We start from the raw sequence: 15,805 nt of genomic DNA on the forward strand, positions 1-15,805 counted from the left end.
GGTATATCTGGTCGCGACACGTTTCTGTTTAAAAATTAAATACAATTTTAATCAATTTTTATTAAATTTTCTTGAAATCTACTTGGGTGGTGGCCAGTTTATTTGGGTGGCCTGCCCAAGTATTAACATGGTGTAGGAAACACTGACATTTTGGTGGGGTGTGAATCCTACACATTTGCGATTTTATGGTACCGTTAAAAGGAACCCCGACTGTAATGACAAGTTTGCTCTATATTATTTATTTGGTTGTTACTAGCATAACTGTGAGATTAATTTTTCAAAAATCATTTCCAGTGTAATATATTTTGTAGAAACTTATATTGTTATTTACGTCGCAACGCATTCTGTGTGTTGTCACGTAGAATGGTGGCTGGATCTCTGCTAAGCAATATGAAATGCGTATAAAGAAAGCAAGGCAAGCAAGCTCTGTAGCGTTCCTAAAGAAACAACATGAGATCAAGAGAGTCACCCTCCCTCACGCTGTGCTCTCGTCATTCACCAGACGCAAGAGTTTTGAGCGTCCCTTTAGGAACGCTACAGAGACTTATCTTGCTTTCTTGGCATAGATAGAAAAAAAGAATCTTGTAGTTATGTTAGTAACAACCAAATAAATAATATAGAGCAAACTTGTCATTACAATCGGGGTTCCTTTTAAACTGTAGGCCTAAATACTTACTTGAAACATACTTCATTTTTAAACCCATTCATGAGAAATAATTGATTATATCCTTACTGATATTCAGGTATGTGACACAATTCCTAAATATAATTCATCATTTTGTTGGGTACGTTTCTCAAAATGTTCCCCAGGCGCTTTCTTTGGCTCTGTGAAAAAATAGTCTGATTGAAGTTATCCATCAAGAACCAATTAATTGGCAACCTACATATTCCCAGTTGGCTATTCCCATTTGGGAGTTGTCCCAAATTTCTCAATTTACACCCTACCCCTGGGTCTGGCTTGGTGATGTCCAACTGCATCTCGTTCCATGCCTGCAATTGTAATTTTTGTGTGTGAATGCTCCTGTGACATGATATGCATTTTTGATTGTCCGTTATATTGCTCGCTGCTCCTTAGCCATGGTTTTTATGTTTGTTTTGTTTTTGTTTATAAACCCAGGTCACAAGAGGTCTCAGTTTGGGAGGGGGCAGATCATCACATTAGGGGATTGGTGGGACCCATCTGCCACTCACAGTGATCATCCAACCAGGGTGTTGTGGGCAGGATCAGACCCCCGGTCAGATGGATGTGCTATGGGATTCTAGACTGCTTCGGGTAACTTGTTAGAAAACAAACAATTATTCATTCAGCCATTGAAGCAACTATATGTTGATTTTAAGTTAGATGTATGCTAATTTCACACCGATGGTAAATTAGTGCATCAGAGGCAGTGGACAGTAGAGCAAGGATTTAATTACTTTGACTTTTGTCTTCCACCTCAGTGCAACTGCAACTCTGATACTCCTAATTACGTTCAACCTCAACCCCAACCCCACTTGCAACATCAGTGCCTTACATACAAGACAGCAAGAAAAAAAACATTGCGAATGCTAAGCTGGCCTGTGTCAAAGAGGCTAAAGAGTAAAAATCTGAAATGCTCTTTGTTGACATTTTATTCTTTCACCTGAGAATTGGAATCATTACGATTTGGTGTTTGCCATTGTCAGGATGCAGACACTAGGGTTACACACAGTGTGACTAGATTACAGCATTTGATTTTTTTTTGAAAATTATGTCATTAAATATTTTTTCGTTTTTTTCTAAATGATGATCTTTTTTCTATTAAGTACTACGGTGTGTAATGTGAAATACAGAAATGATCAATGCAATAAACACTAAAGAGTTTGACCAAACACTTTGTGTTGTCGTAAATTAAAGTTCTCATTTTGAACTACTGCACATACTGTGTAAATAAATGACTTTTGCTCTGTGGACATAATTAAGCATCAATCCATTGTCTAGTGATCATTATGGGAAATCTGAAACCTACAACAGACCTATACGTTGAGATACACCAAGCAGAGAACATAGAACATAGATGTAGACAATCCTTCACACTCACATTCATACCTGTGGTCAATGAGCATGCTGTCTTGATGTGTATCAATGACCCATACATTTAAATTGGAATTTTGTGGTGGCATGGTCAGCTTTTGTATTTCGAAGTTTTGTATTCAAAATCTCACCTCAGGCCTTTCTGTGTGGAGTTTGCATGACTTCTCCGGCTTTCTCTTACATTGCAAAAGCATGCATATTAGGTTTATTTAAGACTCTAAAGTGTATTAATTTGAGTGTGAATGGCTGTTTGCTTTTATATGCCTTGCGATTGACTGGCTAGACAGCTGGGATGGGCCCCAGTCCTTCCATGACTCTAAATAGGAGTGCCTAAATAGCAGTGGAAAATGGAAGGAATTTATTTCAAGTGAAAGCTGGGCACTTGAATGAGTATGTTGTAATGTTGTTATCCATTAGTTTAAATCTAATCTGATCCCATTTTTGTGTGCAGTGATTGTGGACAGATTTTATGACTTGTCATTCAGTATGTTGAAAAAAATCAGCAATTGAAAAAAAAAAAAAAATAGCACCACCAACTTTGTTTGCATATACATGGGAAGATTTGCCATTTCCGTTTTCATGATGTTTCTATCAACCATCTTAACATTTTTTTTCACCTTTTACATTTGAAATATGTGATTAGTATGGGGAATTAGACATGAAATTTACAGCACATTTTAATGTGTTATAGTGCCAACAGTGATCATCTTTGACACAAAGAGCTTGATAAACAAGGATCCCAAATAATTGGTGGTAATTAGATTATTCATTCACTTTAACAGATTGTGTTATTTTTATTTATTTATTTATTTTTTATTATATTTTCACCATGGGGAAATTGTGAGAGCAACACAAGCAAAATGGGAAGTAAACGAGACAAACAAAACATTTCTCAGAAAGAAAAACGATCAGAAAACTCCTGATAATTTTGGGAAAGCAATCAACCACGTTAAAAAACATGTTTTGTTTGATTACACTTGCCCAGAATGTGTGTAATTTGGATATATATATAATTATTATAAAAACAATTTTTTACCCAGCTCAAACTGGCATAAAGAACGTACTGTTTGCACACTCAAACCTTTTGCAAATCAGGCCCAGAGTTCAAAACGCTCATTCGCATGTAATTGCACACACGCATTCAGGTCATTTGAAATCTGCCTATATGGAATCTCCAGTTGCAGATTTGTGTGAAAAACACATTTGTGAATGGGAAGCAGTTTGTTTGAAATGTTTTGTTCAACTTCCATGTTGATCTTCTTACATCTCCGCACTCATGTTTTTTTTGTTTGTTTTTTTACAGAGGTTTTAAGCCATGTGTTTTGTTCCCCATGTTAATCGCCCTGATTAACAGGGCTTCTTATGGCAGCATGTAGGGCTGGATGTGGTACATTCCACTTGGAATACGAGGCAAGTGTAAACCACATCTTTCATACCCTGCAAAGCAGAAGTGCAGTCCACGAGTGTTGCAGCTTTCCGAAATGGTGATTTTGGAGGTCATGTAGTTATGAGGTGCAATTTGGGACATAATTCAGGATTAGCTCTGAAGCTGAATTGCTCTTATAAAGACTATTAAAATGTTTTTTTTAGGGGTGTTAGGTGATTTAAATTTTTTATAGTAATTAATCACATGACTTCAACAGTTAACTCACAATTAATCGCAAATTTTATATCTGCTTTAAATGTACAATAAAATATTTTTTTCCTAAAAAATTAACTAATAGAAATATGGCTGCATCTTTTAGTCATTGATACAGTAATTTCATAATAATTTATAAAATTTAGTTAAAATTAAAAAGTGTGATATATATATATTGTGTTGAGGTAATTTTTCTGCCACGAGATGGCATAATTGCATTTGTAAGACGTTGGTGACAGCTCAGTGCATTTTTATTTTCATATGAAGAGCTATCTAATGTTTGGCATGAAGTAACTTGTGAAATTCTGCACATTTTTAAAATAGTAAAATACAACTTGCCACCAGTCTCCACAAATATATGCACTATTATTAAAATTTTTATTGCTAAATTTTGACCTGGACGTGTCTGCTGTGTTGCGACTGGAGTTCCCCCAGTACAGGCTTTTCAAGCAAGGGGCGGTCATTAATCGCGTGTTAAAAAAATTAGTGGCATTAAAGGAACTTTAAATTAACTCCAAATTAACGCACAAATTTTGACACCCCTAGTTTTTTTCCTCTCACACACACACAAGGGAAATGCTTTCTTAAATACAAACCCAATTCCCAAAAAGTTGGGACACTATACAAATTGTGAATAAAAACTATATGCAATTATGTGGAAGTGCCGAATTTCTATATTTTGTTCAGAATAGAACATAGATGACAGGTCAAAAGTTTAAACTGAGAACATTTATAATTTTAAGGGAAAAATATGTTGATTGTAAATTTCATGGTGCCAACAAATCTCAGAAAAGTTGCGACAGGTAGCAATAAGAGGCTGGAAAAGTCAATTGCACTTATACAATTACACAAAAAACAGCTGGAAGACCAGTTACCACTTATGAGGTCCATTGGCAACTTGATTGGAGTATAAAAAGAGCTTCTCGGAGTGGCAGTGTCTCTCAGAAGCGAAGATGGGTAGAGAATCACCAATTCCTCCAATGTTGCGCAGAAAGATAGTGGAGAAATATCAGAAAAGTGTTTACCAGTGAAAAATTGCAAAAAGGTTGAAATAATCATCATCTACAGTGCATAACATCATCCAAAGATTCAGAGAATCTGGAACAATCTCTGTGTGTAAGGGATGCCCAGGATCTTCGGGCTCTTAAATGGCACTGCACCTCAAACAGGAATGCTTACTGTAAGGGAAATCACAGAAAGGGCTCAGCAATACTTCCAGAAAACATTGTGGTTGAACACAATCCACCGTGCCAGCCGCCGTTGCCAGATGAAACTCTACAGTACAAAGAAGAAGCCATTTCTAAAGCAGACCAAGAAGCGCAGGCGTTTCTCTGGGCCAGGGGTTATTTAAAATGAAGTGTGGCAGAGTGGAAACCTGTTTTGTGGTCAGACAAATCACAATTCGAAGTTCTTTGTGGAAAACCGGGGCGCTATATCATACTGACTAAAGAGGACAAGGACAACCCAAGTTGTTATCAGCACTCAGTTCATAAACCTGCATCTGTGATTGTATAGGGTTGCATTAGTGCGTGTGGCATGGGCAGCTTCCACATCTGGAAAGGCATTGTCAATGCAGAAAGGTATATTCAGATTCGAGAACATACGCTCCCAACTAGGCATCATCACTTTCAGAGAAGATCTTGCATTTCTCAACACGATAATGCCAGACCACATGCAGCACCAATTACAACATCATGGCTGCGTAGGAAAAGGATCCGGGTATTGAAATGGCCAGCCTGCAGTCCACTTCTTTCACTTATAGAGCACATTTGGCGCATTATTAAGGGGAAGGTTCAACAAAGAAAGCCCAAGACAGTTGAACAGTTAGAGAGACGCGTGTTAGACAAGAATGGGACAGCATTCCTATTTCTAAACTTGAGAAACTTGTCTCCTCGATCCCCAGACGTTTGCAGACTGTCGTAAGAAGAGGGGATGCCTCACAGTGGTGAAAATGGCCTTGTCTCAACTTTTTTTTTTGATTTGTTGACACCATGGAATTTAAAATCAACATAGTTTTCCCTTAAAATGATACATTTTCTCAGTTTAAACTTTTGACCTGTTCTCTATGTTCTATTCTGAATAAAATAATACAATTGGGCACTTCCACATAATTGCATTCAGTTTTTATTCACAATTTGTATAGTGTCCCAACTTTTTGGGAATTGGGTTTGTACAAGTGAAATGCTCTGATAAATACAAGTGAAAAATGCTCTCTTAATTAGAGGGAGAGGCACAGATTAAGCTACAGTGCATACATCAAATAGACTTAATTTGAACGATATTAACATACTGTGTTTTAGGATCTGGTAGAAATTTCATCTTTAGAGCCGAAATTGTATTCCTGGTTAACAGGCATGACTAATTCTGATGTTCCTCAATTATTTCAGTTTTTAAGATCAATGACACAAATGCAAAAAGAAGCAGATAGTTTAAGATGGGCCATCTTTCGAAATGTTTATAAGAAAGCCAAAGAAAACGCACCAAACCTACTGTTAGTTTTCATACTTCTAATTATAAGCTCCATGCAGCTATTGGTCAACTTGTTTCCTGTGTGTGTGTGTTTCCTGGCCTATGTTGTTCAGTAGTAGAAGTGCCTCTAAAGGGAAGGATTATCTGTCCAACACACAAGCTCTCACCGATTTACGCCTGTTTCCTGACTCCGCAGCCAGCTGCTCCGACCGATCCTTACATTCTTTCTCCACTCGCCTCCCTGTCCACTCCAGTTTTGTCCTCTCCTTGTGGGTTTTTGTTTTTTGTACTGTTTTTCATCCAAGTGATGTGTTGTTCAGTGGGCTTCGCCAGGTCTTTGGGCCTGGCTCTGTTACCTCTGGCCCTTTGTTGTATCCTGGCCAATCTGCTCCTCTTGTTTCCTATGGGAGAAATTACATACATCCAGCAGGGGCGCCTGGCTAACTACATCTGGTACTTTGGTGGACTGGGTGGTGGAGGACTGCTGGTAAGTGGGAAAACAACAACAACAACAAAACATACTTTTTTATTCATTATCTGTATGGTATGGTCTTTAGAACAGAGAGAATAAATGATTTGGAAGTTTTCAGCTTTTCAATGTGCATTGCAAACGATTTAGTGTAACGAATACATACTTTTACTGTGATGTTCATAAATCTAACACTGTCTGAGGCTGGAAGGTAAACTATTGTGAATACCCAAACATTCAAATTGGTGTTAATAATTTTAGGGGGAAAAAATCATAGTGGTTGATATATCAGGATAAAAGCAAGCTACGTTTTTGAAACCTTCCATCCCACCAATTTGGTTGCTCACAAATACCAGCTGTCGATCTACATGAAATTAAGCATTCACTGAAAAACTATCACTGGGATATGAATGTGCATGCACTAATGGATACAGGATTTACTGAAAATACTTGAAATTATCGCAATTTTATTAGTTAAATGATTTTAATGTACCATAAACCTTCTTTATTCCAACATTATTTTCATGAAGTTATTTTGGCATCATTCAATCTGCATGTGTTTACTTTTGTCCCCTGAGAACAGTGACGTTCTGTGTGAATAAACAAGTTAATCCTTCTGCCCTGTACATGGTGCGGATCTGTGGGGTTTATACTCCCACTGAGCTGTTCCCTTTGTTTGGGTTTAAGGGGAGAAACAAATGAGAGTTTATATTTTCCCATACAAGACTTACATTGTTGACTAGCGCAGCAAAGTTGGGTCTTCCTTACTCAAGATATCATTTCAAAGTTTGAATTGTATTTTTAAAGGCAAGGAAACAAGTAAAAGAAAAAAAGGCTTCACGGTGTTAATTGAGCTGACTTTTAATGTTGAAAATCATAATTGGAGTTACTTTCATATCTGAAATGATTTGTGTCCCATCGACTTTCTGTCAGAATCTATATTTAGCCTTCTTCCTCTCCTCTTGCATCATTTTTTTTAAACTCTTCCAGTCTCATTTGACTATATGACGTTATTGTGCTTGCATGTGTGCTTGGGGAAAAAGCAAAACCTTGGGAACTTCACTCCCTCTCTTAGGATGTGATTGAACTTCCTGTGAGCAATAGGAGGACACAGGGTAGAGAGGGAACCTTGGAAAACTACAAGGAATATGAAATTAGCATAATCATTCATCAATTGAAAAATATAGTTTAAAGGGGAAGTCAAGTAAAACAAATGGTTTTACATTTGTATGTTTACGAGTCTAAACATGACATTCTGATTAATATTGCATTTGCGGAATATGTGTTGAGCAGCAATATCCACCCGTTTTTGTCTATCTCAAGGGGCGGCCATTTTGCCACTTGGCATCAACTGAAAATGACATCACAGTTGCTCAGAGCTAATTTAACGACCAATCATAGTTTACCCGTTTTCTGAGTTTGGTCATGTGACGTTCGCAAGTTAAGCCATGATTGGTCGTTTTCAGAGCAACTGTGATGTAATTTCCGTTGAAGGCAAAGGGCAAAATGGCCTGAGATGATAAAAACGGGTGGATTTTGCTGCTTGATTCCTATTCCACAAATACAATATGAATTAATAAATGCCATGTTTAGACTAGTAGGGATGCATAGAAGATATTATAGTAAGGACAATTTTGACTTGACTTACGCTTTGCGATAGCCGTAATCTGCCTCCCTCATCCACACTGTATCCTATCTCTTCTTTTTTTGTAATCTAATGTATATTGTATTTTATTACTCCGGCATGTGTCACACATGACAACTTTATTTTCCTGTATCATTTTAGATGCTTGTCCCTGCTGTAACCTTCATCACTTTGGGAAAATGTAGTTGCTGTTGGAATGAGAGTTTAATGGTAAGATACTCACTTCACAGATGATTATTATCATCATCACATTATTATTTCACATCAATATTGAAATTGAATGCTTTTTGCATGTTCCCATTTCCTCAAAACACAGCACATACTGTTAAACAGTTGTATCAACTACTATATTACCCACACCCTTTGGTAGGTGGTATGCTAATGCTAATCCAACCATAATAATTAAACAAGGGTCCTTTTGTAGGTTAACACGCAACACCGTGAGCTTGGCACACACAAGTCAAGCCACATGCGCAGCTGCTGTGTGTGTGTGCTGCCTCTCTTCTTATTTGTTTCATAATAAACAAATCGTATTAGACATTTAGGAAATAATATTAAGCCTCTGTATATTGATAAAATGAACAAGAGTAGAAACTCCGAAATATCCAATGCTGTAGTGACTGAATCTCTTCCAAGTAATTATATATTCCTGTTATTCTCTAGATGTGTGGATCAGTGTTGGCTGCCGTGGTGGGCCTGGTAGGGGCAAGCTACTGCTTCGTCATTTCAGGCCTTGCCTTGATGCAGGGTCCGCAGTGCTTCACTTCTCTTGGGTGGTCTTACCCCTTCGCAGATCAAGGAGGAAGGTAGCAAGATAGAGCCCATTATGACTCAGGCTGATGTGGTTTTACTTCATAAAGCAGCATAAACTACAAGATGCAACTGATGTGATGTGAATGACGTAACTAACACTTATCTTCATCATAATGCAACAAACATTTGTTTATCCCTATTAGCAGGTTACTTTCAAGTTTATGGAGAATGATGTAAAATATTATTTGACTGATTAGATGGACTGCAGTCTAAAAAAAAATTGAAAAAGTGACTGAAAGTTGTTTTAACTTCAAAAGAATCAACATACAATGGTACCTTGGAGTTTGAACATAATTCGTTCCTGTGAAGTGTTCAAAGTCCAAATTGTTCAACCTCCGATTTTTTTTTTCCTACAGGAAATAATGTAAATGCAATTAATCCGTTCCCAAGCTCCAAAAACAGAAAATTCCTATTTTAATTTCTATTTTTTATTTTTTTTTATTTTTACATTTACAGTACAGTACAGTATTTAAACAATAAAAAAATACCTTACCTTACCTGTTGTGGTGTGATGGCATCAGTGGATGATAAATGCTATGTTAATGCTAGCTTTAATTCAGTGCTGAGTTTGTGTATTTTACATTGGGCATATTGTTAGACTACTAAGCGGTTGTTGCGTGCGTTGTACCAGGCACATTGTTGAACAGCTAAGGGGGGGTCCTTGTGCCAGTATTTAAAGAAGTAGGCATGATAGTTACAACAGCGCGATAATCTCCTTCCTAATTCCACTGTGGTTCGTAGCATTGTATGTTTTTCTTTGCTGCCACTGGCACTGTTGTCTTCTTTTGGGTCCATGGCGAAGAAAATTGTCGTGGAAAAATCAAAATGCACTCCCGAGTATCGAGCACCTCCGGGAGTATTCACGATCTGACTGGACATGAGCATTGTCTCAACTACTGCAACGTGAGCATTTGGCATTGCTCGGCTTCACTCGGCTACCCGTTTTCAAGGTACGTTCGACTTAGCTTGCTTTGCTTGGGTGTTCGAACTTTGAAAAAATTAGTTAATTTTTTTTGTCAGATTTTTGGATTGAAGTTCGAATTGTACGAGTTCCGAGACGTTCAAACTCCGAGGTTCCACTGTATTAGAAACACTTCTTATTCAATTACAGTGGATTTCTATACCATTGCAAACTGCAACCACAATAATAAATAATATTTAAAAATACCTTTCAGACAGAATCTCCTAAATAAATGTTGTAGGGGTGTGTAGGATTTACATCACTTGACATTCCCTATGTAATTATAGTACCATATGAATTGATGAACAGAACTAATGACAGTTACTGGTCGTGCCTGAACTCGGGGGGCACCATCAGCACTTGTTCACTTTAACGACCAAGTCCCAAATAAACTCGAATCGCTCGCTTGTTGTACTACGCTTCATAGTCCAAACATGTGAAAAATCCAGTTTGATCAAAAATATTCAATGGTTAACCCTTTTGCTTCCAAAAACGTATACAAATATTATATTTTAAACATTGCCATGGTCCCCAAAACGTATATACGTTTTTTATGTTGTTGTTCTATTTCGTCCCTCCCGACCGCCAGCTGGCGGTGCTGAAACAACACGGAAAATCCCCCACGCGCACGCGTCACTTGAGAAAGAATTCATAAAGGATATATGCCCATTGTTCCGGCTGATGTGACCCTCATGTATAAAGGAGGAGCGTAGCCGGATACGTGTCTGTTTGAATCTTCTCGCTCTGTCACTCGCGGTGGTGTTTACCGCTGTTCTTCGTCTCTGTATCCGTCGCTGGTGGCCTGTGATTGTGTTGATCGGGGCAGCGGGGTTTCCCGCCCCCCTTGGCTGCGACAGCTCAGTGTATTTTTCACTTTTTAATTATATGTATAAACGTTGGAGCTCCCCTTCCATCTTTGCATGGCTCCGCTCCTCATTGCTGAGTGAGGCTTCAAGTTCGTGGGTACTTATGGTGGGAGTTAGCGACTGTTGATGTCTTGCCTACGGTTGCTTGGCTTGTTTTAAAACTCGCTAGTGTGATACGGTTATGCGTATCTTTTTCCAACTTCTATTGCCTCTCAACCTATGCAGCTCCGTCCATGGGCCGCCAGCCGCCTTGATGTTGGTTGATGGCTTCATGACGTCTACTACTTTATGACGCCACAAACGTTCACTTACGTGTTGCCGTGAGCACTTGTGGATTTGTTTGTTCCGTTGGTGAAGAGGCCGATTTTCCTCCTCCTCTACCACACGACGATAGCAGCCTGTTGACTTGCGCACTCTCATTGCGCTTCGATTGGCGGCTGCTATGAACGACGACGCTCGCTGTAAGCAATGTGGCGGCTCCTTCTGGTCCGAAGAAGGATGCACTGACTGCTGTCTTGACTGTAACGCAGTAGCGACCACTGCTGCGACGGTCCACACTCCGGTGAACGCTACTGTTGTTGCGCCTCACCAGGACGCAGCGGCTGCCCATGGGCGGTCATTGCCGACTGAGGCAATCGGCCCCTCTCAGATTGCCTTGCAGTTGAGCCACTTTGGGTAATCAAAACCCTAATGCTTCTCAGGCCTCTGCAGTGGCGTTGCCCGATGCAGAGATGGACATGCCGGATGCAACACTCCAATTGCCCTCCCAAGCGGACGACGTCTTTGAGGATGACGTCTCCATACGGGATTCTGGGCCATATTCGGGAATGGACTCTGTGTCCACTGCCCCGTCTTCTCCTCCATCTGACCGTTTTTCAGCTGGAGCGGATTTGGTGTGTTCTGTTATGCTTAGCGCTTTCTTTTTTTTTTCCCCTAAGAGCTCAGTATTGTTCATTCGGTAATTTCACCGATTTGACATGTCATCATCATTGCTCTCTTTTTTTTAAATTATTATTATTTTTTTTTATTTTGTATGTGGGTGTGCGTGCGTGTGAGTGTGTGTGTATTCATTAATTCACCAAAAACCTATTAAAAAATCCCATACCATTCACCTAAAGCGAACACCGCCGTCAGGAGACCCGAGGAAGGACCAAAGAAAAGAAAGGAAAGTGAAATCCAGCACCGACCAGACACCACCGCTACATCGTTCTGTAACATGGCACTGAGGGATTTATCCCTCCATTCAAGGGAGCATGGCCGTAGTATGTCTTTGCTCATCCAGGCCCGCCATCGGGTCTGGTTTGCTCAGTCTCCCTTGCGTGAGACCTCTCGGGAGGAACTGTGTCACCTCCCTGTGGTACCGGGTCATGTGTTCGGTTCTGCAGCGACTGGGGCCGGCTGGAGCGCACAGTGCGTGCTGAAGATGCAACGAGTAAGTTCCCATGCCTTGCCAGGCCCTATGCTCCGTCAAACTCTAGCGGAGCTGCTCTCCCGGCCGCCCCTCTGTCACGTAATGTGCAGTCCTTTTGGCCTACGGGGGGATACGGGCCTCGTCGTCCCTCACAGGGACATGTCACGGACTTCCACTTCACTGTGTTGGAATACCTCCAATCTGTTTACGATAAGGGGCGTTCCCCTTCTACGATCAAAGTCTACGTAGCGGCCATTTCGCCCGCCTTATTGCAGTGGATGGCAAGTCTGTGGGTTGCCATAACCTAGTGGCCTCCTTCTTCAGGGGTATCCTTCGCCTTCGTTCTAGGAACCCGCCTCGAGTCCCCACCTGGGACCTTCGTCTGGTGCTCGACGCATTGAGTAAGTCCCCTTTTGAACCGTTGGCCGAAGGGGAAATTCGCTGGCTGTCTCACAAAACAGCGTTTCTGCTTGTGATAGCATCCGCTAAGTGGGCGGGGGAGCTCTGTTAGCCCCGAATGCCTTTGTTGGCACCCTGACGGGGCAGGGGTCATGTTGTGGCCAAATGCTACGTTTGTGCCAAAAGTTTTGTCTGGCTCTCAAGTCAACCACCCTATTTGTCTCGCTCGTTTTGCTCCACCGTCGACAGATGGGGTTGACGCCCCGGAGTTTTGTTGTCCTGTGAGGGCGCTCCGCTCTTATTTGGATGCTACGGCATGTTTCCGTGCATCCACCCAGCTTTTTGTGGCTTACGACGGCCCGAATAAAGGGGCTGCTGTATCCAAGCAACGCCTCTCACGTTGGATCGGGGAGGTGATTCAGCAGTCGTACCGGGTCTCTGATCATCTCCCCCCTCCTGGGGTGCGCAGTCACTCCACCTGGAGTGTGTCTACATCATGGGCAGTTCTGAAAGGAGTGTCCTTGGAGGACGTTTGTGTGGCTGCTTCCTGGTCGTCTCCTTGCACGTTCTCCAGATTCTACAGTTTGGATGTCATCTCTCTTCATCCACTGGATGTGGTTCGAGGTCCAGCGGAGGCCCCTCTGTGAGGTACACTTTCCCGGGTCTTCGTGACATCGCTGGTATTCGGCGTTCCGTGCTGTTTCAGCATCGCCACTTGGCGGTCGGGAGGGACGAAATAGAACAAAAGTTACGTATGTCACTACGGTTCTGAGTCCCGAACGACCGCCAGCCTTGCTTGTCACTCAGTAACCTCATGTTGGTTTGCGCGAGAAGGTTCTGAGAGACACGTTTCCGGCTGCGCTCCTCCTTTATACATGAGGGTCACGTCAGCCGGAACAATGGACATATCCTTTATGAATTCTTTCTCGAGTGACAGGTGGGCGTGGGGGATTTTCCATGCTGTTTCAGCACTGCCACCTGGTGGTCATTCGGGACTTATAGAACCGTAGTTACATACGTAACTTTTGTTTTTAAGCTAGGGCATACAGAAGGCTTTGAAGAAGTCGCTTAAGGCAATGGTAGTTATTAAAAAAACGGCCAGCAGGTGACAGCAGAGTGTAAGATATCAGCCAGGGCTATGTTGCAGCAAGCTCTTTTCCCCAGTGTTTTCAATAGATTTGTGAATATTGATGAAACTTAGCTATATTCTAATGCTAATTGCCGCAAAACGGAAACAGATAGAAATATACTTCGTGAATGAAAGAAGAGACTAATCTTTCTTTTGGTAGGTTCCATGTTTTTATAGCAATAGAATAATATTCCGCAGGCTTTGCAAAATCTGTCAAAATCCAGTAAAACATCTGGGAGCGAAGGGGGTTGCTTCGATGAAAATGGCTGGGAGTGAATGAGTTAATGACGTGCACTTTAATAGCGCTTTATCTTCATACGTTTAAACAAACAAACAAAAATAGACAAACCTGCTCTAAAAATGAATTCAAAGAACATAAATAAAAAATATATAAATAAAAATAACTATATATATAAATATATAATAATAATGAAAAAAATCTAAAAGTATTCTCACCCCACAGGAAGGCTGGAGCTAAGATTTTAATCCGGAACATCAGAACTGTGAAGCAGTAGTGTGAACCACGAGACACTACACGACACTAACCTAGCCTCAACATTGTCCTACTGTATATTAAAATATATATTTTTTCCACTTTATGGTCCTGCATTGTTAATGATTTTCGTCACGAATTGTCTGTTTCAGATATCTCCTGCAGTCCGAGACGTGGTCTGTGTGCCTTCAGCCACTCCACATTGTCGAGTGGAATGTGACTCTTCTGTGCGTGCTGTTGGGTCTGGCTGTGCTAGAGTTCATCCTGTGCCTCTTACAACTGGCCAACGGTTTAGTCAACGCTGTCTGTCGGCCTTGTTGCTATAAGCAGGAGTATAGTTTGAATGCTTAAACACTAGCACCCAACATTGACATATGCCTAAATACACACTTGCATCATCTACACACTGAAGGCCACATGCCCACACAGGTGTCGACAGCTCAGTCCATTATTGCATTCATTTCAACACACCACACAGAACCAATGCTTAGATTACACAATACATATTCAGTCCATGATATCCATGAAATGCACAACTTAGAGAAGCACTCTGAGGATGTCGATTTGAGGCCTGCCAACACTCTTATTTTGTTATAACGTGTAAAAATGTAGCAACTCAAAGACATCGATTAAGAAGACTACTCGACTACTACTGTCCTACTGTCCTCTGTTATTATAATTTGATTCATTTTTTCAATTCAAATTGAAGAGTCTCTTAGCAACTGATGGGATAAAGTAAGCACAATTCAATCATCAAACTCTTATTAGTTCTCTAATAAACGTGAGATGCCTTGTACATTTTTTCTTGTGCGTGAAGGCTGTGAAGTATTTGTCAGTTTGAATTCAATGTGCCTTCTTGTGACACGTGTATTGTGATGCGGAAGGAGGTGTTTGTTCTATCCACTATTGTAGCATTAGTTCCCGACTACAAAATGTGTGTTTGTTTGTACATTTGTTCCTATTTTTGAAGTACTTTGCTGTGGCTCCTAAATGCTAGTTCAATGTTAACAAATGTTTATATATAGATATATTTTAGCGACATATTTTTTATAATGCATGTTTGTGTTGCCATGAATAAAAAATATTTTAATTTCAAGCGTATATGCATGATGGAGCACCAACTGCTGTGTTGTGTAATCAATTTCTGGGTTAGAGTTGAGGGGTTTCCACAATTTCCAACTCTAGAGCCATACTGACACATAAAGTAAATGTTAGTGGTAGTTTTTCTTGGTGAAGGGTTGGTATGCTCATTTGATAGAGCGCAGCAGTCCCTGCAAAAATAAACTATATTATTATTAATAATAATAATAATAATTAAAACGACAACAATCAAATACACCAGAAATTTAACATGAAATAAAATGTACGTGAACTTTGTTATTTTACTGGTATATGTTTTGTGGACAGTACTTTGGTACATCTGCAGTTGTTGTTGAGGTGATATTTAAATTAAAGTTG

General features: G+C 40.3%; 2 protein-coding genes across 4 annotated transcripts in view; both read left to right on the forward strand.

Annotated features, from left to right (window-relative positions):
• The window catches only part of LOC147165191 (uncharacterized), a 31,014-nt gene extending 29,163 nt beyond the window's left edge, over positions 1 to 1,851 (forward strand). For all 3 annotated transcript variants that reach the window (XM_086088480.1, XM_086088482.1, XM_086088481.1), the window contains one exon: positions 1,118 to 1,851. In XM_086088480.1, coding sequence (XP_085944606.1) covers positions 1,118 to 1,263 — 146 coding nt within the window. In that variant the 3' untranslated portion in view covers positions 1,264 to 1,851. The remainder of the gene's footprint in view (positions 1 to 1,117) is intronic.
• A 4,475-nt stretch (positions 1,852 to 6,326) lies between these two features.
• On the forward strand, positions 6,327 to 15,459 carry tm4sf1 (transmembrane 4 L six family member 1). Its single transcript, XM_086090302.1, has 4 exons — positions 6,327 to 6,648; positions 8,417 to 8,485; positions 8,939 to 9,081; positions 14,500 to 15,459. Exons 1-4 carry the CDS (start codon positions 6,469 to 6,471, stop codon positions 14,696 to 14,698), a joined length of 591 nt encoding a protein of 196 aa, XP_085946428.1. The 5' UTR covers positions 6,327 to 6,468; the 3' UTR covers positions 14,699 to 15,459.
• The last annotated feature ends 346 nt before the right edge of the window (positions 15,460 to 15,805 follow it).

This window comes from Leptonotus elevatus, chromosome 11 (assembly GCF_054856555.1).
Source record: "Leptonotus elevatus isolate MCC_2025b chromosome 11, RoL_Lele_1.0, whole genome shotgun sequence".
In the NCBI taxonomy this organism is placed as follows: Eukaryota; Metazoa; Chordata; class Actinopteri; order Syngnathiformes; family Syngnathidae; genus Leptonotus; species Leptonotus elevatus.

Bases quoted from the DNA above. Each gene is read 5' to 3' on its own strand.
- tm4sf1 (XM_086090302.1), top strand. From the start codon at position 6,469: ATGTGTTGTTCAGTGGGCTTCGCCAGGTCTTTGGGCCTGGCTCTGTTA. The intron at 8,486-8,938 runs GTAAGATACTCA...GTTATTCTCTAG, and splicing joins GTTGGAATGAGAGTTTAATG to ATGTGTGGATCAGTGTTGGC. The intron at 9,082-14,499 runs GTAGCAAGATAG...TGTCTGTTTCAG, and splicing joins TTCGCAGATCAAGGAGGAAG to ATATCTCCTGCAGTCCGAGA.